The sequence below is a fragment of the Podarcis raffonei genome, chromosome 9 (assembly GCF_027172205.1).
Source record: "Podarcis raffonei isolate rPodRaf1 chromosome 9, rPodRaf1.pri, whole genome shotgun sequence".
Lineage (NCBI taxonomy): Eukaryota > Metazoa > Chordata > Lepidosauria > Squamata > Lacertidae > Podarcis > Podarcis raffonei.
In genome coordinates, this window is record NC_070610.1 from 78,037,495 (window position 1) to 78,062,256 (window position 24,762).

At 46.4% G+C, this 24,762-nt stretch overlaps 1 protein-coding gene across 3 annotated transcripts; it reads left to right on the top strand.

Annotated features, from left to right (window-relative positions):
* The first annotated feature begins 199 nt into the window (after positions 1–199).
* LOC128420554 (CD209 antigen-like protein 2) lies at positions 200–16,659 on the top strand. 3 transcript variants are annotated; one of them, XM_053402157.1, is made up of 10 exons: positions 200–319; positions 1,132–1,236; positions 1,353–1,416; positions 3,461–3,625; positions 6,452–6,547; positions 8,637–8,735; positions 9,694–9,780; positions 11,131–11,282; positions 13,000–13,103; positions 16,218–16,659. In XM_053402157.1, the coding sequence occupies exons 3-10, from the start codon at positions 1,389–1,391 to the stop codon at positions 16,375–16,377; spliced, it is 891 nt and encodes a 296-aa protein (XP_053258132.1). In that variant the 5' UTR covers positions 200–319; positions 1,132–1,236; positions 1,353–1,388; the 3' UTR covers positions 16,378–16,659. The 3 variants fall into 3 exon arrangements, with proteins under 3 accessions (XP_053258132.1, XP_053258134.1, XP_053258133.1); XM_053402159.1 differs by having other exon boundaries at positions 16,277–16,659; XM_053402158.1 differs by having other exon boundaries at positions 211–309.
* The last annotated feature ends 8,103 nt before the right edge of the window (positions 16,660–24,762 follow it).

A 24,762-nucleotide genomic window follows, 5' to 3' on the forward strand; every position in this document is an offset into this window, starting at 1 on the left:
TTGTGTCTGCCTCACACAGCTACTGCTGCCTGAATTCATAAGAATTTTAATAATAATAATAATAATAATAATAATAATAATAATAATAATTCCATAAGATAGCTTTCCTAGGTATATGCTCTGTGTGGAATCTTGATTGGCTGCTTGTCGTGCCCAATCAGGGAGAAGCAGAACCTGAACAAGAAGAGTTCTGGAATGTTCTGCATCAAAGGGCTAGGTGGTTGAGCCGCTGAAGGAACGAACAGCTGCGGGAACAAACAGAGAGGCAAAGAGAAGAAGAACTGACTGAGGCACAACAATATCCCAGCGGTATCCCACGGTATCACAGTGAATGTTATAAATGTTATTCATATGAAACTACTTTATACCCACTGCATCAGTTCATTGGGTATCTTGGCCAGCTAGTACGATTTCAGCAGCTTCCTTAGATCTCAAGCAAGAAGAACTCTTTTACCAGCTCTATTGGGTCTTATCCTGCAGAGCATCTGGTCTGTCATTTAGGTGTCACTCGCAAAGTTCCAGTTCTCCTGTTCTGCTGGGAGAGATGTAATCTCATAGAGGTACCCTGGTGGCAGTAAATATTTTGCTTAAATACTGAGGGTGGGGGGCAGGATGTTGTTGTTGTTTAGTTGTTTAGTCGTGTCCGACTTTTCGTGACCCCATGGACCAGAGCACGCCAGGCACTCCTGTCTTCCACTTCCTTCTGCAGTTTGGTCAAACTCATGCTGGTAGCTTCGAGAACACTGTCTCACCATCTCGTCCTCTGTCGTACCCTTCTCCTTGTGCCCTCCATCTTTCCCAACACCAGGGTCTTTTCCAGGGAGTCTTCTCTTCTCACGAGGTGGCCAAAGTCTTGGAGTCTCAGCTTCAGGATCTGTCCTTCCAGTGAGCACTGAGGGCTGATTTCCTTTAGAATGGAGAGGTTTGATCTTCTTGCAGTCCATGGGACTCTCAAGAGTCTCCTCCAGCACCATAATTCAAAAGAATCAGTTCTTCAGCAATCAGCCTTCTTTATGGTCCAGCTCTCACTTCCATACATCACTACTGGGGAAACCATAGCTTTAACTATACGGACCTTTGTTGGCAAGGTGATATTATCTTTAAATTCTATTTTTTCCTTACTATTTTAAGACTTCGCTCCACTACATTGTCACGTGAAGGAACCCAAGATGAAATACCACTTAAAATGAGGAGGTAAAATGGCAGCCAAGGAAAAGTCCCCATCAATGAAGCAATGTAAGCACTTTCCACTTTTATTTATGCTCACTCCTTTTCCAACTGCTCATTAACTACTACATTCTTAATTAAAAGCTGTGTTAACGGTCTACTCCATTATATGGTTCTGAACATAGGATGACGTGAGGAGCTAATCCGAATGAGCAGTTAAAATGGCAGGAGGTCTGACATTCGCAGAAGGCAAGTTGTTTCTGTTTGTATTTTCTCTTCAGAGGAACCCAGGACAACAGGACCCACACTCTCCTCTTGGGAGTGAGGCCCAAATATGTCCCTTCTGCCCCTCTGACTCCTCCTTCCTTCTATCCTCCTTCCTTCCTTTCGTCTTGGGAGTGTGATATCAAGGAGGGGGACAGAAGGTTATGTCTTGGTTACTGTACGTTTCCGAGCACAATTCAAAGTCTTGGTGCTGATCTTTAAAGCCCTAAATGGCCTCGGTCCAGTATACCTGAAGGAGCGTCTCCACCCCCATCATTCTGCCCGGACATCGAGGTCCAGTGCCGAGGGCCTTCTGGCGGTTCCTTCACTGCGAGAAGCCAAGTTACAGGGATCCAGGCAGAGGGCCTTCTCAGTAGTCGCACCCACCCTGTGGAATGCCCTCCCACCAGATGTCAAAGAGAAAAACAACTACCTGACATTTAGAAGACATTTGAAGGCAGCCCTGTTTAGGGAAGCTTTTAATGTTTAATAGACTATTGTATTATAGTGTTCTGTTGGAAGCTGCCCAGAGTGGCTGGGGAAACCACTCCTGCCCCACCTTTCTGCTTTCAGGATGCGAACCACCTGGCAGAGTATTTTGAAGGTCATTAGAACCCTGCTGGATCAAACCAAAGGCCTATCTAGTTCAGCATTCTGTTCTCACAGTGCCCAGCCAAGTGCCTAATTTTATGGTCCTTGTCAGGTTATCCCACAGCCATAGGATTTTGTGGACATTCCTTTCCGTGAACTCCTCGTTGCATCTGCAGGAACTTTAGCTGCTGTCCTTCCTTTGCAGTAAAAGGGATAAAAAGGGTTAGCTCAGGGGATGGTGGAATAGAACAAGTTTTTTAAAAAATAAAAAAATAAAAATATCACTGAGACTTTGGATTTTCTTGATCCAAAAAATTTCCCCTTCTTCCAACGCCCCCGCTCTCCAACTCTATCAATGGGAGGTTTGTTGTTGTTGTTTTAAAAAATGCCTATGGGAGGAGAGGAGGAGAAGAGCAGACAGGTCCCATTTTCTGCCCTGACATCATGACACCAGCAGAAATTTGGATTTGGTTGCTCTTCCACCAAACCAGTAGGATTGAACATTTTGCATGGTGAGTTCCCGCCCCCCCCCCGTGGAAATAACGACACATGACACAATTATTTAGGTTAATGGGCTAAAAATGGCCACAACTTTATTGGTTACAGGTGATGAGTCGTATTGGTATTGGGTTAGGCATTGGTCCTAACTGACTATCCGGCTTCAGCCTGTTTGCTTGAAGACCGGGAGTCCTGCTGATGCACATCAACTAGGAATTCCCCTGGGGTCACCGCTCAGGGGCGTCCCTTAGGCCCTCACCTCCATAGGCTTCGGACAGGGCCATGCCTTTACCGGACTACCCTTCAATATGCGGGGCAGTACAATACCCATACCAATGCCTAACCGCCAATGCCAGGGAAGTTGTGACGATTTGCTACGAGGTAGGTGAAAACCAAGTGGCTTAAGGGAAAAAGCATAAGACTATACATATCTAGAGCAGAAGCTTTATTACAGTAGTTCAGTAGTAAGAACCCTCAAGATCCTAACCAAGAAAAAGCTAAGGAACTAGGACCTGGGAGACCAGGGTTCAGATACTCACTTGGCCATTAAACTCATTGGGTGACACGGGACTAGTCACTGCTTCTCAGCCTGACCTACCTCACAGGGTTGTTTTGGGGATCAAATGAGGAGGGGGGAGAACCATGTATGCCACCTTGAGCTCATTGGAGGAAAAAGTGGGGTTAAAATAAAATAAAATAAACCACTTTAGGAAACAGGAAATCCATTCAACAAAAAGAGGTCACCATGCAGTCTATACACTTGTATCCAACCCATTGTATTTCTGGTCATATTGATCAGATCACTCACTATCAGAAGTCTCTCCCACACCCCTTGCAATATTTAGGAAGTAGTCTGTTATGTATGCACATTACTTAGTGTTGTGTAATTGCTCTATATTTATTTTAATGCAGATTTTAAAGAGAAGTTGTTATTTTACAGTGCCACAGGATGCAGCTAAAGAAAGAGCTTCTAAGTCCCAGTTTAGTTCCAGAACTAATATGGAATCAAAAAGTAACATAGGGTCCCGATCCAACGTGGGGTCTAGATCCAATGTGGGTTCCAGATCAAAAATAGGAATGAGAAAGCGACAACAATATATGGCAGGTATGTACATTGCACACCTAGCAGTGGTTCATCTCCACCCCCATCGTTCAGGCCGGACACTGAGGTCCAGCGCTGAGGGCCTTCTGGCGGTTCCCTCATTGCGAGAAGTGAAGTTACAGGGAACCAGACAGAGGGCCTTCTCAGTGGTGGCACCCGCCCTGTGGAACACCCTCCCACCAGATGTCAAAGAGATAAACAAGTACCTGACATTCAGAAGACATCTGAAGGCAGCCCTGTTTAGGGAAGTTTTTGATTTTTAATGCTGTATTGTTTTTAACACTCAATTGGGAGCCGCCCAGAGTGGCTGGGGAGGCTCAGCCAGATTGGGAGGGGGGTATAAATAAAAAAATATTATTATTATTCATCCTGTAATGAGAAGCACAGAAAGGGGAGGTTTTCTGTTCCTGTCTGGGGCCATGATGGCAGCTCTCCCATTCTTGGGAGAGACTCAGACAGAGGGAAGATGGGTTATGTGAGGCTGTAAAACCTCCTGAAAATCCCTGAGGTGATTCCAGGAAACAGGGTATCCGTGGCCATCTGTGTACCCTCTCCTGCCACCAAAGAAGCTGGGTCTTGAACTCCCTGTCACAGAGGCTGCCTCCATAGAACACAATGGCAAGAGGCAGAGCGCCTTCGAAATTTGGAACATTGGACTAAAATTAAAGGCACCTCCAGTCCCTGACAGTGTGTGTCATGACATCACAATGTGGGCGGGCCCAGGTCAGCGCCACTGAAATGTGTTGTGGGAGGGTGTGGTTATTGGTTAGGTTCTTGTTTTGATTATGTATTTTGTCTTTTTTATACTACATTTTCTATGTTGTGAACTATCCAGAGATAAAGGACAGTATACAATTTATTTATTTTTTAAGCGTTAGTCCAAAACATATAGAGAACATCAGGTTGGCAAAGGTCGCTGTAGTAGAACGCTTTCCCCAGGGAGTCTCATCTGGCACCTTCATTATATATATTTAGGAGCCAGGTGAAAATGTTCCTCTTCAACCAGACCTTTGTCTGATTAATTTTCTTTGTACTTTTAAATGCGCTTGGGGGAGAGGGGAGGCTACGGCTTTGATTTGCTCTTGTTCTTGTTTTAATTATGTATTTTGGACTTTTATTTTTATTTTTATGTTATGAACCATCCTGAGATCTACAGATAAAATTAAATAAATAAATAGTGGGGGGTGATAAATTCTTTTATAGAAATATACTCTTCTACTTAGGAACTACTGTCGACCCAAATGTTTCTCGTTTTAAATTAGTTTTGTTACGTGGCTTCAAGAACTTTAATTAACTTCATCTGTTTATTTGCATTTTCTTGACTCAGTTGATACTACTGCTAATACAAATTAACTGGTTGTTCCCAGACTTCTGCTGCAGGGAAGCAGCCACATATGATGTCAGGTGTGGAGAATGCAGGCATGCTTTGGGGAAAATATAGATTATTTAAGACAGATACATTTCGAAAGCGCCCCTGATGATGTATGGATTAATTCAAATGTTTTGTTTCTTAAAGCATTTGTTTTTGTTGTTGTTTAGTCGTTTAGTCGTGTTCGCCTCTTCGTGACCCCCTGGATCAGAGCACGCCAGGCCCTCCTGTCTTCCACTGCCTCCCGCAGTTTGGTCAAACTCATGCTGGTAGCTTCAAGAACACTGTCCAACCATTATATACCGTATTTTTCGCCCTATAGGACGCACTTCTTCCCCTCCAAAAATGAAGGGAAAATGTGTGTGCGTCCTATGGGGCGAATGCAGGCTTTCGCTGAAGCCTGGAGAGCGAGAGGCGTCGGTGCGCACCGACACCTCTCGCTCTCCAGGCTCCAGGAAGCTATCCGCAAGCCTTGCACGCCCGGGGGGAGTTCCCCCAGGCATGCAAGGCTTGCAGGCGGGAGCCTGCAGCGCGGAGCACGGGGCACCCTCTGGAGGACTTCCTGTGCTTCGTGCAGGTGTCGGCAAGCCTTGCGCACCCGGGAGATCTCCCCCCTGGCGCGCAAGGCTTGCGGGCGGCAGCCGACAGCGCGGAGCATGGGGCGCCCTCCGTAGGACACCCCGCGCTTCATGCAGCTGCCCGCATGCCTTGCATGCCCGGGGGAACTCCCCCGGGCGCGCAAGGCTTGCGGGTGGCAACCTGCAGCGCGGAGCACGGGGCGCCCTTCGGAGGACTTCCTGTGCTTCGTGCAGGTGTCGGCAAGCCTTGCGCACCCGGGAGATCTCCCCCCGGGCGTGCAAGGCTTGCGGGCGGCAGCCTGCAGTGCGGAGCACGGGGCGCCCTCCGTAGGACGCCCCGTGCTTCGCGCAGGTGTCCTCAAGCCTTGCGCGCCCAGGGGAACTCCCCCCAGGTGTGCAAGGCTTGCGGGCGGCAGCCTGCAGCGCGGAGCACAGGGCGCACTCTGGAGGACGCCCCGTGCTTCCCGCAGGTGTCCACAGCCTGCTGCCCCACGCGTGGGGGCGCCCTGAAGCAGAGCGCCCCTCGCGCCGGGCAGACATCGGCCAGCCCCACAAGCTCGGGGGACAGCGGGGAGGCGCAGCGCCACTATCCCACTGTTCCCCAACCTGGTTTTTTGGGGGGAAATAAAGGGGAAAAAATTTCCTTTATTTCCCCCCCAAAAAAATTGGTGCGTCCTATGGGACGGAGCGTCCTATGGGACGAAAAATACGGTAGTTATAAGCATTATATAGTTGTATATATGCAAATGATAGTATATAGAAGCAAGTACTGCAACACACACACACACAAAAGGACCAAGCTATATTACTAACTGAAGCAAAAGTCTTACGTTGGCTCACTGTAGTTAAAGCCAAATTTTCTTTCTTTTTTTGTCTTTCAAGGGAAGCTAGCTGCTTTTCAATCTCCTGTTGGTACATTTATTACAATAATGATGTGCCTGATCCTTTTTTTCGCCACCATTGGAGCTGTTGCTTTTTGTAAGTTCAATTCCTTTTGCAGAGAAAAGCCTTTAGTATTATCCTGACTTGGTTTATTTCGTTGTGAATATTGATTGATAAGACTATCAATCTAGCCTCTTCTAAGACCTTTTACATCCTCTTAATTTCAAAGAGTGAGCTAAGGGTGTGGTTAAATCTTGCCTGTTGAAATAAACACCGCTGAAATCTTGTCCCTAGACACTTTAGATCAGAGGTTTTCAACCACAGCTCCCTTGACCAACTACACTCTTTCTGCAGCTCCTCTGTGGGGCTCAGGAGCCCAGTTAGGTCACCCCTTGCCTGCACAGCTGGCAGCCCCTCACCCCTTTTCAAACACCCTCCCTTAAGGAGTATTCCCTCCTCCCCTTCTCCCCAGCCAGCAGGGTGTAGTGGTTAAGAGCAGTGGGCTCGTAATCTGGTGAACCAGGTTCGCTTCCCCGCTCCTCCACCTGCAGCTACTGGGCAACCTTGGGCTAGTCACACTTCTCTGAAGTCCCTCAGCCTCAGTCACCTCACAGCATGTTTGTTGTGGGGGAGGAAGGGAAAGGAGATTGTGAGCCGCTTTGAGACTCCTTAAGGGGAGTGAAAGGCAAGATATCAAGTGCAAACTCTTCTTCTTCTATGTCAAGTCCAAACTCTTCGTCTTCTTTTCTCCTTGGGAGTCCTCTGGGCAGCCGCTGCTGCTGCCCTTGGTCTCTGAGCTGCCCCCCCTTGCCCCAAAGAGAGGTGCCTCCTCTAAATGCCACGCAGGGGCCTGGGAAGCTGCTTCTTCTTCTTCTTTGGCGCTCACTCATAGTCGAGTAAGATTGTCTTCCATGAACACAGTCTTAACAGTGAGTCCATAAGTGACTGTGGAGGCCAATTCTGGATCCACACATCCTTCCACAGTGGGGACATAGGTTTCCAGGCAGGAGTTGATAATGGTGAGGGTTTGGCAAATGTGCCTTCCTCTTAGCCCGTTTCTCCCTTTCTTCCTGAGTTCAAGCATCTACCAAGTCCATGACACCTTTGGTAAAGACTGTTCTCCAATTGAAGCTCTCACAGGCCAGTATTGCCCAATTGTCAGAGTATATATAATCTTTTTTTAGATTTGTCTTTGAGAAAGTCTTTAATCCTCTTTCACTGTCCACCAACATTATGGTTTCCATTTTTAAGTTTGGAATAGAGTAGTTGCTTTGGAAAGGGACGCGGGTGGCGCTGTGGGTAAAACCTCAGTGCCTAGGACTTGCCGATCATATGGTCGGCGGTTCGGATCCCCGCGGCGGGGTGAGCTCCCATCGTTCGGTCCCAGCTCGTGCCCACCTAGCAGTTCGAAAGCACCCCTACGTGCAAGTAGATAAATAGGTACCGCTTTATAGCGGGAAGGTAAACGGCGTTTCTGTGTGCTGCGCTGGTGCTGGCTTGCCAGAGCAGCTTTGTCATGCTGGCCACGTGACCGGAAGTGTCTTCGGACAGCACTGGCTCCCGGCCTCTAAAACGAGATGAGCGCGTAACCCTAGAGTCGGACACGACTGGCCCGTACGGGCAGGGGTACCTTTACCTAGTTGCTTTGGAAGACAAAAGATGGCATCAGAGGGGGGAGGGAAGGAAAGAGGGACAGAGGCCAGTGCTGCCCATGGCAGCCCTGACCATCATTCAAGGCACTCCAGAGTGCCACGGCACACTGGTTGAAAACCACTGCTTTAGATACTTCATAAGCCAACCTAGCTTTTGGGCTTCAGAAACTCACCTCTACAGAGTGAAAATGTGGGTCCATTGAGCTCAGCATTGCTGGAACCAGAGAGAGCTCGCCTTGTTTTTTAGGCTCCAAGCAAAAGAGAGGCAGTTTTGATTAATACAAATTGTGTAGTGAAGACCTTTTTACTTGTCCAGACCGTGTAAATTTAATGCAATTTTTGCTGGAATGCTGCCCGCTCTTCTAGTCTGAAGATCTGGTTGTGAAGTGACTGCTTTCTCTGGTGTTGAAAAGAGGCTCAAGGATAAGGCACAGGGAATGTTGATTCAGTATCAGCCCTGGTAATCCCAAGGTAGGAGTGCAGCCATACACGTACTAGTGTGTAGGAACACCATTTCTTTTCCTCTTTTCTAGATCATGAGCGATCAAAAAAAATAGTCTCCCTACGAACAGCAGTTGCAAAGATTAGGGAGTTTATGATCAAAAAGCAACCATCCCTCAAACGCAAGAATGGTAAGCAATGAGTTGCTTGGTGTCCATCTGTCATGGGAGACAATGGAAGAGTGAACTCAAATTGTTGGAAGGTTGCAGCACGTGCTGTGGCTGTAGAGACCAATACAGGAGAGATGTGTTTTGCTGTAGCTGGGGCAGATGAAGGTGTCTGGTTGTACTACTGTAGAGGCACCATGGCACTGCTTCTCTCTGCACCCCTCCCAGCACTCATTCCTCCTCTGGTCATTGCTATGGATGCACAACCTGTCTCCAGCCACTGCAGTCGCCTGCAAGGGATTCCCACACGATGGGGTTCATTGGTGCCAGTCTTCATGTCACATCTTTGTAGTGCAGAGTTGGTATGCCAATGGGCCTGGTGCCTGAAGCCAGCTCCCCGTAAAGTACATCTTTGGGTATCCAAGGAAGCAATGGATTAGATTTAGTAAATTCAGAACCATTCCTACCCCACCACACCTAGGGTTATTCTTCTGCAACAGAACTTATTTCCAGTCTTGTCTCAGCAAGGAGCATAGTGGATGGGTTGTGGTGCGACTGGGTTAGGCGCAGCATCCATGTGCAACATGATGCCCACAATGGTACCCATAACCCCTTTCCCCAGAAAGAGGGGCAGCTGTTCCCCCAGCAGTTGCTCATAGGACTAGAACTTTTGCAGATACCACAACTTTGGTCAGTAGTTTAGATAGCCAAATCTTTCCCACCTTATGACATAAGTATTTTGGCATGGGCTCAGTAAAAAGCAAAAGTATACACTCGGGGATTCCATTTGGGTGGAAGTTTGAGCTGCTTTCTGTCCTTGGTGATGTGAGCCAGGATTGCTCTTATATGGGTACTGTATTAGAATTCTGATCTACTTACATGAGGTAGAATATGACAAGACACCAGAATCTGGGCAATGGCTTTCTAATGTATCTGTATAGCTGTTGAGATACAACTGCCTTGAATTGTTTGCATCCTTTAGATTCTGTAATACTTAAGGCAGCTCAGAAGTTGGCAGAAGAATTGCTTGTATGGGATGCCAAAGCACGTGAAGTACAAGCTGGAATTGGTAAGTTATTCTGAAACAGTGATGCTTAAATTTCATACTATGGAGAGAACCCACCTTGTTGTTGTTGTTGTTGTTGAGTCGTTTAGTCGTGTCCGGCTCTTCGTGACCCCCTGGACCAGAGCACGCCAGGCACTCCTGTCTTCCACTGCCTCCCGCAGTTTGGTCAGACTCATGCTGGTAGCTTTGAGAACACTGTCCAACCATCTCGTCCTCTGTCGTCCCCTTCTCCTTGTGCCCTCAATCTTTCCCAACATCAGGGTCTTTTCCAGGGAGTCTTCTCTTCTCATGAGGTGGCCAAAGTATTGGAGCCTCAGCTTCAGGATCTGTCCTTCCAGTGAGCACTCAGGGCTGATTTCCTTAAGAATGGATGTGTTTGATCTTCTTGCAGTTCATGGGACTCTCAAGAGTCTCCTCCAGCACCATAATTCAAAAGCATCAATTCTTTGGCGATCAGCCTTCTTTATGGTCCAGCTCTCACTTCCATACAACCCACCTTGAGACAACCCACTTATTGAGATTCCCTCATCTGCATATTTCTTGGAGGTGCAGTTTCAACTAAACTGTCAATCAGTCTGAAATACCCACCTCCTAGAAAAGGTGTATGGAGGGGGAGCCCATTGTACCTCCACTCAGACATCTGCACTGGCTGCCACTCTGTTACTGGGGAAAATTCAAGGTGTTACTATTAGTATACAAAGCCCTCAAAGCCCTCAACACTTTGGGACCAGGTATCACTTCACCCCATATGTTCTCTCTTGCCTGCTTAACTCCTTGGAACTGACATTTATACAAGTGTCACATAATGTTTGTTCTTCACTTGCAAGAACTGATCCTTCAATCTGGCAGCCTGTACAAGTTGAACTCTCTGCCCATTGATACTAGACAGGCACCTCTCCTGTGTTGTTTTCTATGCCTATGAAAAACAGTTTTGTTTAGGCAAGTTGTGCAATTTTATTATGTATGGGGTTTTTCTATTTAAAAAATTGTGGTTTTATCTATATTTTGGTAATTTGAATATGCCTGCTATTTATAAAATCTGTTTTATGTGCTATTTTAATGAATATTGTGTACTATTTGTATGTAAAACACTTAGAGACATTTTTTGATTGAGCAATGTATTAATCTTGTTAAATAAATAAATGAGAAAAATGGTTGCAAATCTACTGATGAAGACAAAGATGGAAATGGAAATAAATAAATGACACTTCATTTAAATAAGTGTATTCGTTATCAGAACAAACATTTCAGAAAGTCAGATCGCCTGTAATTTGCATAAATTATGCTGGAGTATAATGAAGTATAACCTCCCTCAACCCTATTTTCCTTCCCTATTCCTGCCTTGATTTAAAGATGAGATTCATGCAAAAATGCAGTTAAAGTGGATCCACCACAAAGGGGCCCTCTATTTCCTTGAAAACAATGAAAGGACATGGGAAGGTGCAAGAGACTTTTGTGAAGATGAAAAAGCCATGTTGATTTGTATTGAAACTCAAGCTGAGGAGGTGAGTAGAACACTGAAATGCAGTAAAACCAAGGGCACAATCTTCTGAGATGGTACAGTCTCAAGCCTGGATAAATGTATGTTGATTGGTTGAAGAGTGTGGGAGGAGATTATTAGCTGCTATGTGAGGTGAGAGCTCACAACATGGGACATAAAGTCTCCTTCATAGGAGTCTACACTACCCCAGATAAGAGATGAGGTGAAGCCCATGGGTGTCTGAAGACTGACTCTCTGATCCAAACTACATCATCTGCAGCAAGGTGATGGGCAAAGCCTTGAGGATGATGGCATTTTCTATTACAGTGGTACCTCGGGTTACATACGCTTCAGGTTACAGACTCCGCTAACCCAGAAATAGTACCTCGGGTTAAGAACTTTGCTTCAGGGTGAGAACAGAAATCATGCTCCGGTGGCACGGCGGCAGTGGGAGGCCCCATTAGCTAAAGTGGTGCTTCAGGTTAAGAACAGTTTCAGGTTAAGAACGGACCTCCGGAACGAATTAAGTATTTAACCCGAGGTACCACTGTATGTTGCTAATACTAGTGGATTTCATAGTGGATTGGAAATGGTATGAAGTACAGTGGTACAGTGCCATCCGAATCTGTAATCAAATCCTTTCAGATCTAAGAGATCTGTATTCTCTAATAACATCCAATCCCTCAACCAACAAAGGCACAAAGCCTCGTAATACAATTTCAAATCTGACTTTGAATTCATAACACCACCACCAGGCCATTGGGTTGGTTGACTCGCATCTCCAAATTCTGAAATACAGGCAAAGCAGAGGGGTCAAGAACTTAGCATGTATACCTGAGTCCTGGATGGATGAGCACGGTGGCCCTATGCTGCCCCAGCTGTGTCCACCTGGGTACTTGGTGCAGCGCCATTCTGAGTCAGAGGGTTGTGTTAGCCAAACAGGTTATTGATTACAATGATCTATTTTACATACTTTCATAGCTGGAGTGCCTGACTGTACTGAAAAAGGATGTTATACAGCTGTCAGTCAGCACCAGTATTCCCTGTTTATAGACCCCAAGAGCAGACAGACACAGAATGCCCTTTCAATTCAGTATTCACTCCCTGCCTCTTTGCAAACTGAAGCCGATTTAGAAACTGCTGTGAGGAGAGTTGAAAGAGGCAGAAGGAAATGAATGGCAGTGATTGCGGAGATACCTATTCTGAATAAATTTGTTTCTGATGGTTCTGTTAACTAATAAATGAAACAAATGGATCCAAACTACAAGAAAGAAGATTCCACCTAAACATTAGGAAGAACTTCCTGACAGTAAGAGCTGTTTGACAGTGGAATTTGCTGCCAAGGAGTGTGGTGGAGTCTCCTTCTTTGGAGGTCTTTAAGCAGAGGCTTGACAACCATATGTCAGGAGTGCTCTGATGGTGTTTCCTGCTTGGCAGGGGGTTGGACTCGATGGCCCTTGTGGTCTCTTCCAATTCTATGATTCTATGAAATTGGCCTTGCATATTTTTATTTTTTTAGGTCGTTGCACAAGTGGTATGTATAGCCTGTTCAGACATTTACATGAATATACGAGGGGAGAGCCTGTTTCTGATGCAACGTTCTCCCTTTCCATGCAATTTTCACTCCTGCAGAATGTCTGGAAGGTGCTATTGTGTTCCTAGGTAAAATATGTAGTATGAAAGGATTTGCAAAAAGATTCTGACCCCTCATTCCTAGGAAATACTTTCTGATCTCTTTGTAGGAATTCATAGAGAAACAAGTCTTTCCTACATACAAAGACCATTGGGTTGGAGTCTATAATACTGGGGGATGGAAATGTATTGATGACCAGGCACCTAAAAGCACGTGAGTCTCTGAACCAAATTATATTGTAGCACCCTTTCCTTCTCTGCACTCACATTCTGCAGTCTTCCAAATGAGCCCAGTGTGGGTGGTGTCGCCTTGATCCCCTTCCTCTCCTGACCTCTGCTTCCCAGGGTTTTTTGGGGGGAATGCCAAGCAATGTCTTTGGCTTCACTTTATGAAATACATGTGGTTGGCTTTTTACTGTAGTATTATTCAGTGCTTGGACACGGGTGATGCTGTGGGTTAAACCACTGAGCCTAGGAATTACCGATCAGAAGGTCGGCGATTCGAATCCCCTCGACGGGTGAGCTCCCATTGCTCAGTCCCTGCTCCTGCCCACCTAGCAGTTCGAAAGCACGTCAAAGTGCAAGTAGATAAAGAGGTACTGCTCCGGCGGGAAGGTAAACGGTGTTTCCATGCGCTGCTCTGGTTCTCCAGAAGTGGCTTAGTCATGCTGGCCACATGACCCGGAAGCTGTACGCCGGCTCCCTCGGCCAATAAAGCGAGATGAGCACCGCAACCCTAGACTCGTCCGCGACTGGACCTAATGGTCAGGGGTCCCTTTACCTTTACCTATTCAGTGCTTATTCGTGCCTCCTATCTTGGTTAGCAAATAGTTTTGTTGCTACAGAATGAAACACAGCATGGCCACCTGACCGTTACAAAATTTATATCAAAATAGCCTTTATCATCTATCTATCTATCTATCTATCTATCATCTATCATCAATCTATCTATCCTGCTCCCTCCATTTTCCTAGAATAGGTGTTAAACGAACTCACCTGTAATTTGCTTGCTAGGGATGGAGAACAGTCCTGGTAGGAGTGAGTTCCCCCTGCTGGCCGTGACAGACTGTGTCTTGAACTCTTCAGCTGCTCTACTGGGGGAAGAGTCATCCATTCTCCAGAACAACCCTGCCTGTGGTCTACAACAGTTAGGGCCTTTTTTGAAAAATTCATCTTCCTTGAATTTGTGAAGTTTTTGCACCTTCCTTCTTCTGAATTTTGCATTGTTCACTGCCTAGTTCTGTTCTATTACTGTTATCTTTCATGGCACAGGTTTTCTTCCCCTGCCTTAATTTCAGCGCTGTCTCCCACTTTGATTTCCCTTTGCTGTTCTCTCTGCTCCCTGGGGTCGTCATCTTCTCCCTCCTCCATCCCATCTCCACCACAGAGACAGGAATGTTTTGGCTTTGCTTTCACCTGGCTGGGCATGGGAGGTTTGTTAGTGGCTTTTTCTGAGATTGGACTTTGGTATACCTCATGTCTCTTAGCGCGCAGCTGCTAATTTGAGCGTTTTTATGACTGGTGGCCATGCTTTATAACGCAGGTGGCGCTGTGGGTTAAAGCCTCAGCGCCTAGGACTTGCCGACCGAAAGGTCGCATGAATCCCCGCGGCGGGGTGCGCTCCCATCGCTCAGTCCCAGCGCCTGCCAACCTAGCAGTTCGAAAGCACCCTCGGGTGCAAGTAGATAAATAGGGACCGCTTACTAGCGGGAAGGTAAACGGCGTTCCGTGCGCTGCGCTGGCTCGCCAGATGCAGCTTGTCACGCTGGGCACGTGACCCGGAAGTGTCTCCGGACAGCGCTGGCTCCCGGCCTATAGAGTGAGATGAGCACACAACCCTAGAGTCTGGCAAGACTGGCCCGTACGGGCAGTGGTACCTTTACCTTTTTATGACTGGTCTCCCCTTTGACAGGTCTCCCCTTTGAGCCCTAGTTTACCTGCCCTTTTAACATTTTGATGTTTAGGGCTGTGTTGCTGGTGGCAATCACTTTAGCACAAAGAGTTTCAGAGTAGGAGGCCTAGTCTTCAGACCTCCGTCTGCATTTTTTATCAAGGTAGCCACCTCAGCTACCTGTAATGGTAATTTTCCCATTGTGGATATTTGTAGGGTGGCAACATGGGCTTCTCCATGAAGCTTTGTAAAGCACTATAAAATAGGCTCAGGGACGCGGGTGGCGCTGTGGTCTAAACCACTGAGCCTCTTGGGCTTGCCGATCAGAAGGTCGGTGGTTTGAATCCCCACGATGGGTTGAGCTCCCATTGCTCGGTCCCAGCTCCTGCCAACCTAGCAGTTCGAAATCACACCAGTGCAAGTAGATAAATAAGTACCGCTCCAGCGGGAAGGTAAACAGCGTTTCTGTGCACTGCTCTGGTTTCACCAGAAGTGGCTTAGTCATGCTGGCCACATGACCCAGAAAAACTGTCTGCGGACAAGCACCGGCTCCATCAGCCTGTAAAGCGAGATGAGCACCGCAATCCCAGAGTCGTCTGCGACTGGACTTAACTATCAGGAGTCCTTTATCTTTAACTTTTATAAAATAGGCTCACTTTCATCTGCTGATGCAGTATTTGAGGAGAAGGCCCTCCAGAGAGCCTTGCCACAATAGGTGGATTCCAAGGAAGGCCTCCTTGGACTGAGGAACACTACCCTGGTGTTTGCCTACCAGAAGTGTCTTCCATCCTTATGAGGCAAAAATGGAAATTTTACTAATTATTAATTTCTATTTGATGATAAGGATGAGGACATTCTGCCTACCTCTCCTTCCTCTGTGTCCTGTCCCCCCCAGCAGGTTTTCATGGCTTAGGGCTTCTGTCAGTGCTTTACAGCTTTCAAAAGTTGTTTAGAATATTAGTGTCTTGTCTTGCCTTGTTTGCCTTTCCATCTCAAATGTTTTCAGGGCAGTTTCCTCTTTCCTCTGTGTCTGTCAGCACTCTTTCTTTGAAGTTACACCTCTGAATGGACAGGTTCCATTTTTCAAGTTGTGGTTTTTTGGGGTTGAGGAATTTGCCTTTGCTTTGCCAGTTGAGAGGGACGGCAACATGATTCTCCTTGCCTACCAGAGAGGAGCTGAAGAACTCAAGACCCTGTCTGTCACGGCCAGGAGGAATCGTCATCGGCACCAGGAAAGTCCTCTGTTCGTTTCATCAGATAGGGATTTGCAGTATGTAAAAATTCCATTTTTCGAAGTTCCCCTGTTGATCCCATTTAAGAAATTGTTGCTGCGTTGGCTCCTTTCCAGTCTGCAGGTACGGAAGGTGATTTTAGGCAAGGAGAGAGCAGACATCCAGTCCGAATTGACTACTGATTAGTGCTGCCATTTGTTTTTAGATTCTGGAGGACTGGTATGCCAAGCCTGACCGTGCCAAATCCCTGTGTCTATGTAATAGGTTTCTGCCGGGATTCAAGAGGCTGTTGGGAAGACACCAACTGCAGGGTCCGAAAACGGAGCATATGTAAGAAGAAGCCTGATAAAAGATGGTACACATGAAGCCCTTGAAACTGGACTCCACAATCTCTCCACTAAAACAAAGACAATGCATCGATCCCTCCTTTAAAGAGTCAACTATCCAGGTTGTGGAATTAGGCCATTTATGAGCTCAAGTCTTTGACATCAACAGTCAAAAGCACTTTATCAAACCTGGTTCCTCCATGCTGGAAAAAAGACACTTTATTTTGCAACCACAAAAACTTGGACCTCCAATAAAATAAAGTGTGGAAGAGTTCAGTCATAGCCTGCTTCGAGTTGCAATAAATTAATTTGGTAAATCTACCATGGCTTTGCACCATCCTTAGACAAGGCACGGGTCAAAGATCCCTATCTTGGAGGTACTCAAACTACTTTGGTATCTGAGGTGAAGTTGACTGGCTCTATGGCTCCAGAGCCTTGGGAGGGATTCTAAGGTGATTTATAAATCAAAACAAAACAAGGTAGCGAGTACTGGTTGTCCCACACCCTTTAAAAATAAGATATTATTGTGTTCTAATTGAACGTTACAAATATAAACATTGCTTATTAGATTCTTTGAAGAAGGTGAAGGAATTAATCATTCCGATTGAGAATTTTTGCAGAGATGCACATTATATATATATATATATATATATATATATATATATATATATAAATTTATATATATATATATATATATATATATATATATATATATATATATATTTATATTTATATATATATATATATAAATAAATATATATTTATATATATATATATATATATATATATATATATATATATATATATATATATATATAAATTTATAATATGCCTTAACTGTAAGTATTTAAATTATGGAGCTCTGTATCCATTTACCACATCCTGATATGAAATAGCCTGGTAGTTTATGATGAGAGCCAGTAATAAAATTATGCCTTTTTGTTTCCAGTACAGACTTCAGCACTGGAAAATTGATAATCCTAGACCAAGATATGGTCCAAATTTATACTAGAGTCTCCAAGCAGATGGTCTAAAGCTAGGAATATTTACCATCAGCACCCCAAGACATCTTGCTTCCCTGTCTCTTTTTCCAGCTTTCTCCCTGACTAAACAAAAGCTAATTTTTCTCCGGTTCTCCTCCCTCCAAGAGGATGTGGTCTCCAGACAAGTAATGAGATGGTGAAACTACCACCTCCTTTGGGGAGCACCATTAGCTAGTTGTTCCCATGGCAACATGGCCAATAATAATAATAATAATAATAACAATAATAAATTTTATTTATATCCCGCCCTCCCCAGTGGAAGCCGGGCTCAGGGCGGCTAACAACAATAAAACAGTACAACAGTACAACACAACACTCTAAAATCATTCATTATAAAATTAACCCATTAACATGGCCAGTGCCATTATCTTAGCAAAGAGAATGGTTGTCTCATAATGGCATGTGATTGACAGGTGGGTGGTCCTGCCCACAAATTTGGCCCACAAGGCTGAGCCTTATAAGGACCTGTTCTTTGAGGCCAAAAGGTTTTCCCACCTCTGACATAAGACAATTTGCTGTTTACATTGGTCGTTTTCTGGGTTGGGTGATTGTTACAGGCATTTTTTTGCCTCCCTTCCACTCTGCCAGGAAGAGTTCAGAAAATGTCTTGCATTTGATTTCTATTTTCCCTTATGACAGAACAGCCAGGCAGAATAGTAGCCATGTCTTTGGTATTCTGAAGGCAGTATACCTCTGAACAGTCATTGCTGGGAATCACAAGTGGAGAGAGCGGTGTCACATTCCGAGCCTGCTTCTGGGCTGTACTAAGCATCTGGTTAGCCATTTTGGGCACAGGATGCTGGACCAGATGGGCCTTTGGTCTCATCCAGCAGGGCTCTTCCTATGCTCTTAAGCCCCAAAGGGGTGACCGCTATCAGCGCCATGTTTTGGAGGAGTCCTGAGCCAGGCACTTTCCATGAACCCTCTGCTCCCTCCCACATTGAGTCTACCTCCCGACTCCCATTAGCACCAACCCCTGCTCTTATTCTTCCTCATTGCTACCACCCGCTTGCTTGCCATGCAGAGATCCAAAGGGCGAGCTGGCAGTGGCAATTATTGCTGTTCCTTCTCAACAGCTCTGTTGTCTGAGCCGGAATGAGAGGCAGGTGAACAAGCATGCAGGTTTCAACAGTGAAGATAAGGAGCATCCAGTGCTTGCCTCTCAACAGTTGCTTGATCCTTGATGCTGGGGACCACTTTGGGGTCAACTTGCCTGTTGACATTTCTTACCCACCACTGTTGGAAGTAGAATAATGCTGGAGATTATCCTTTCCTCAAGGCAGCCTCTCAGGGACTGGCTGAATGAAGAAGACTGGTGGGCAGTGAGTGCCCAAGGAAGAAGAAGACTTTGACCCCAGATCGCGGTGGTGGAACACTGAGGAGCAGTCTGGGGAAGGAAGGCGCTGGGAGGTGCTAGAAGCAGAGGGGTTGAGTGATTTTGGGGGGGTGGGGGTTGTCAGGAGAAGGAGGCCCTTCCAGGACAGGGCTAGAGGCTGAGAGTCGCAGTGTGAGCACAGATTCAGATAGAAAGGAATCAGAGGTTGCCTTTGCTACCCAACAGCAGGATAGTCCCAGTCCTACTGGTTAGAATCATAGAATCATAGAATCATAGAATCATAGAATCATAGAGTTGGAAGAGACCACAAGGGCCATCGAGTCCAACCCCCTGCCAAGCAGGAAACACCATCAGAGCACTCCTGACATATGGTTGTCAAGCCTCTGCTTAAAGACCTCCAAAGAAGGAGACTCCACCACACTCCTTGGCAGCAAATTCCACTGTCGAACAGCTCTTACTGTCAGGAAGTTCTTCCTAATGTTTAGGTGGAATCTTCTTTCTTGTAGTTTGGATCCATTGCTCCGTGTCCGCTTCTCTGGAGCAGCAGAAAACAACCTTTCTCCCTCCTCTATGTGACATCCTTTTATATATTTGAACATGGCTATCATATCACCCCTTAACCTCCTCTTCTCCAGGCTAAACATGCCCAGCTCCCTTAGCCGTTCCTCATAAGGCATCGTTTCCAGGCCTTTGACCATTTTGGTTGCCCTCCTCTGGACACGTTCCAGTTTGTCAATGTCCTTCTTGAACTGTGGTGCCCAGAACTGGACACAGTACTCCAGGTGAGGTCTGACCAGAGCAGAATACAGTGGCACTATTACTTCCCTTGATCTAGATGCTATACTCCTATTGATGCAGCCCAGAATTGCATTGGCTTTTTTAGCTGCCGCGTCACACTGTTGGCTCATGTCAAGTTTGTGGTCAACCAAGACTCCTAGATCCTTTTCACATGTAGTGCTCTCAAGCCAGGTGTCACCCATCTTGTATTTGTGCCTCTCATTTTTTTTGCCCAAGTGCAATACTTTACATTTCTCCCTGTTAAAATTCATCTTGTTTGTTTTGGCCCAGTTCTCTAATCTGTCAAGGTCGTTTTGAAGTGTGTTCCTGTCCTCTGGGGTGTTAGCCACCCCTCCCAGTTTGGTGTCATCTGCAAATTTGATCAGGATGCCCTTGAGTCCATCATCCAAGTTGTTGATAAAGATGTTGAATAAGACCGGGCCCAAGACAGAACCCTGTGGCACCCCAATAGTCACTCTTCTCCAGGATGAAGAGGAACCATTGATGAGCACCCTTTGGGTTCGGTCAGTCAGCCAGTTACAAATCCACTGAGTGGTAGCATAGTCAAGACCGCATTTTACCAGCTTCTTTACAAGAATATCATGGGGCACCTTGTCAAATGCCTTGCTGAAATCAAGGTAGGCTACATCCACTGCGTTCCCTTCATCTACCAGGCTTGTAATTCTGTCAAAAAACGAGATCAGGTTAGTCTGACATGACTTATTTTTCAGAAATCCATGCTGACTATTGGTGATCACAGCATTCCTTTCCAGGTGCTCACAGACTGTTTGCTTAATGATCTGCTCCAGAATCATCCCTGGTATTGATGTCAGACTGACTGGGCGGTAATTATTTGGGTCCTCTCTTTTCCCCTTTTTGAAAATAGGGACAACATTTGCCCTCCTCCAGTCTGCCGGGACTTCGCCTGTTCTCCAGGAATTCTCAAAGATGACTGCCAGTGGTTCTGAAATCACATCTGCCAGTTCTTTTAATACTCTTGGATGCAGTTCATCTGGCCCTGGAGACTTGAATACATCTAGACTAGCCAAGTATTCTTGTACTATCTCCTTAGTTATTCTGGGCTGTGTTTCCTCTGCTGAATCATTTGCTCCAAATTCTTCAGGTCGGGCATTGTTTTCTTTATCGGAGAAGACTGAGGCAAAGAAGGCATTGAGGAGTTCAGCCCTTTCTGTGTCCCCTGTTTGCATTTCACCATCTTCTCCTCTGAGTGACCCCACTGTTTCTTTGTTCTTCCTTTTGCTACGAACATACCCATAAAAGCCTTTTTTGTTGCTTTTAACCTCTCTAGCAAGCCTGAGTTCATTCTGTGCTTTAGCTTTTCTGACTTTGTGTCTACACGTGCTGGCTATTTGTTTGAATTCCTCTTTGGTGGTTTCCCCCCTTTTCCATTTTTTGTACACATCCTTTTTTAATCTTAACTCAGTTAAAAGTTCTTTAGATAGCCACCCTGGCTTCTTTAGGCACCTTCCATGTTTCCGTCTCATTGGTATTGCCTGAAGTTGTGCTTTTACTATCTCCCTCTTAACAAACTCCCAGCCATCATGAACTCCCTTTCCTTTTAGTATTATTGTCCATGGGATCTCACCCAGCACTTCCCTAAGTTTTATGAAGTCGGCTTTCTTAAAGTCGAGAAATTGAGTCCTAGTATGCTTGGCTGCTCCTTTCCGCTGTATAGTAAACTTCAGAAGGGCATGATCACTCGCGCCTAATGATCCTTCCACTTCTACCCCACTAACCAGGTCATCAACATTGGTTAGGACCAGATCTAAAATGGCTGTTCCTCTTGTAGCTTCTCCCACTTTCTGGACAATGAAGTTGTCTGCAAGGCCAGTGAGGAATCTGTTTGACCTTATGCTCTTGGCTGAGTTTGACATCCAACAAATATCCGGGTAATTGAAGTCCCCCATTACTACTATCTCCCTTCCTTTTGCATGCTTGGCCATCTGTTCCAGGAAGGCATCATCTATGTCCTCCGTTTGGCTTGGGGATCTATAGTAAACTCCCACAATGAGGTCACTGTTATTCTTCTCTCCCTTAATTTTGACCCAAATGCTCTCACTTTGGCTTTGAGGTTCTAAATCTTGGATCTCTTCACAGGTATACACATCCCTGACATATAACGCCACTCCTCCTCCTTTCTTGTCTGGTCTGTTTCTCTGAAATAGATTGTATCCCTCCATTATTACATTCCAATCGTGGGACTTATCCCACCAGGTTTCAGTGATGCCTATTATGTCATATTTAGTTTGCTGTACCAAGAGCTCAAGCTCATCTTGTTTATTTCCCATACTTTGCGCATTAGTGTACAGACATTGAAGTCCATTAATCATTCCCCCGTGTCTCTTATTTAAGGATTTTTTCCTCCCACCACTAGGTCTGCGTGCTGTTTGCTCCATTCGGTCTATGACATTTGGATGATCATCTTCATCAATTGATAGACTCCTACCTTCAGGAGCACTGTCTCCCTCCCCCACATTAGTCAGTTTAAAGCCCTCCTGATGAGGTTTCTGAGATTTTTTGCAAAAACATTCCTACCAACCGTTGTGAGGTGCAGCCCATCGCTTGCCAGAAGTCCATCTTCAAGAAACTGCATTCCGTGATCTAAGAATCCAAACCGTTCCTGTTTACACCATTTGCGAAGCCAGTTGTTCACTTCCACTATTTTTCCCTCTCTCCCTGGGCCACGTCGTTCAACTGGGAGGACAGATGAGATGACAATTTGTGCATTTAATTGCTTCAATTTCCTGCCCAGAGCCTCGTAATCTCTTTTGATCTCCTGGAGGCTATTGCTTGCAGTGTCATTGGTTCCCACATGAACCAAGAGGAAGGGGTATTTGTCAGTGGGTTTTATGATTCCTTGCAGTCGTTCAGTTACATCTTGGATCTTAGCCCCGGGGAGACAGCACACTTCCCGAGACATCTTGTCAGGCCCACAGATCACTGCTTCTGTTCCCCTCAGTAGGGAATCCCCTATCACCACTACACGCCTCCTCTTAGGTCTGGTCGGGGTTCTTCCGTGAGCTGTCCGTTCCAAGGTCGCCTGCACATTCCCTGAAGACTGCCTTTGCTGCTCGTCTTCATATACCTGATCGACTGTAATGAGGGAGAGATCCTCAAATGGAGTCTGCTCTTCGTCTTCCATGCTAGGGGAAAGGACCTCAAAGCGATTGCGTATTTCTAAACAATCAGAGCGAACCCTGGGCCTCCTACTTCTTTGAGTCACGTTTCTCCATATATCTGGCTCCTGTGTTGGTGAACTAGCCTCCTTCTCAGGGGAGTCCCCTGTCTCCTCCTTGGTGGAGACGGTGTGCTCTGTTGCTTCCAAGAAGAGCTCCAGCTCTCTAATTCTTTGGAGCGTAGCTACACGTTCCTCCAGTTGCTGGACTTTGTCTTTTAAGAGGGCAATCAACATGCAATTGCTGCAGGTAAAGCTGCCTACAACCTTTGGCAAGATGGCAAACATTGCGCAGGAACCACAGGCGACTGCAGCTGTTCCCTCACCCTCCATCTTGAAAACGTGTCGTTGGGGGTGGCTACAGTGGTCCTCCATCATAAAAAGCGTGAAGACAGGACAAATAAATCCCCCCAAATAAACCTATATCTCCCCCAACAAACGTTTGAGACTAGCTCCCCTAAATCTAAAAGATGGATCAAACTGCGCGCGCCGCTAGGCGCGTGCCGCTGCCCTACAAGCTCTGACAAGCTCCTCCCACAGCTAATCCCCTACCTCAACAGAAGCCCTGCCCCCTCTGACCTTTGCACAGAGAAAGCAGCTAATCAGCCACAAGAAACTCACACAAGAAAACCCTTTTTGTTCCTTCTTCAGCCGCTGCCCTACAAGCTCTGACAAGCTCCTCCCACAGCTAATCCCCTACCTCAACAGAAGCCCTGCCCCCTCTGACCTTTGCACAGAGAAAGCAGCTAATCAGCCACAAGAAACTCACACAAGAAAACCCTTTTTGTTCCTTCTTCAGCCGCTGCCCTACAAGGGAGGAGCTGGTTCTCCTCCCTTTCTGACACCCCACTCAAGGAGAGTCTGCACACTGCTGAGCAATGGGCCAGATAGGCCCAGAAGAGGAGCCCACCCCCTCGACACAGCCTTTTCTGCTTGGGAGGGATCCAGAGTGAGAGGCTAGAGTGAAAAGGCAGGTGTGCTGTGCCTCAGGGTAACCCATGAAATGCGGTCCAGGACCGGACCAGAATACAAAGGTTCTGCTGGGAGTCAGTCCGACAGGGCCAAGGCAGGACACAAGGCAGGAAACCAGGCAAGGACAGGTACAGGATCTCAGGCAGGATCTAGCATACAGTAATGTTGCTCCCGCAACCTGGGGCAAGGTCCGACAGCCTTTTATCTTTGTCGGGGTAGAGGCCGGTCTTGATCCCCCAAGGACTCACCTCCCTGTTTCGCCCAAAGGCGAGCACTCCTCCTGCGAGAACTCAGGTCTCTCCTTCCCTCAGACCTCAGTCTCTGCAGCTTGGGAGACGTCAGTGGGTTACTAAACCCAGGAGCTGCCTCAACCTCTCCTGACCCAACCGGTAGTGGAGCAGCTGCAAGTGATGGCTCAGCTGGAGGCAACGAGGTCATCCCCGCATCTGGAGCAAGGGCAGGCTCAGGCCCCTGACTCAGGCCAGCTGGTGTTTGTTGCAGGGGAACCTGTGCAGAATGGGACTCTTCAGAATCAGGCCCTAGACTTGGTTCAGATGATGCCTGAGGCAAAGGATCCTGTGCAGACTGGGTCTCCTCTGGTTCCAAGTCTGTCCGAGTCCCAGGCCATCACAGCGGGGTCAGTGGTCAGTTTCAGCAACATCTCCAGCTGGATTAAGACGAGCCAGAAGAACTCTGCTATGATGTTACTTTCTGTGAATAAAAGCTGATTGCATTTCTTGCCTCGTGTTCTTTCCTGCCCTGTGGATGACCTGTGCTCACCTGACAGTTCCTTGACAGTCTCCTCTCACTAACTGTAAATGCCATTGCTTGGCAATTGCCCCTGCTCTGCCTGGTGCAGGAAGCGATATATCTGAGACTGCAGGTGCTATTCAGTCCTCCTTACTGTTGTGTCTGCCTCACACAGCTACTGCTCTCTAAATTCAGTATATCTATATCTACATAATGAATGAGTCCATTAAAAAATGCTGTGAAATGTTTTCCTGGGCTTATGCACTATGTTGAATGCTGATTTGGCATGGCAGTCAGCCAATCAGGCAACAGTAGAACCTGAATGGGAAGAGTTCTGGAATGTTCTGCAT

What these genes read in the sequence shown, in the direction of transcription:
- LOC128420554 (XM_053402157.1), top strand. Translation starts at nt 1,389, where the DNA reads ATGGCAGGAGGTCTGACATTCGCAGAAG. An exon ending in CATTGGAGCTGTTGCTTTTT is followed by an intron (nt 6,548 to 8,636) that starts GTAAGTTCAATT and finishes CCTCTTTTCTAG; the next exon opens with ATCATGAGCGATCAAAAAAA. An exon ending in TTGAAACTCAAGCTGAGGAG is followed by an intron (nt 11,283 to 12,999) that starts GTGAGTAGAACA and finishes ATCTCTTTGTAG; the next exon opens with GAATTCATAGAGAAACAAGT.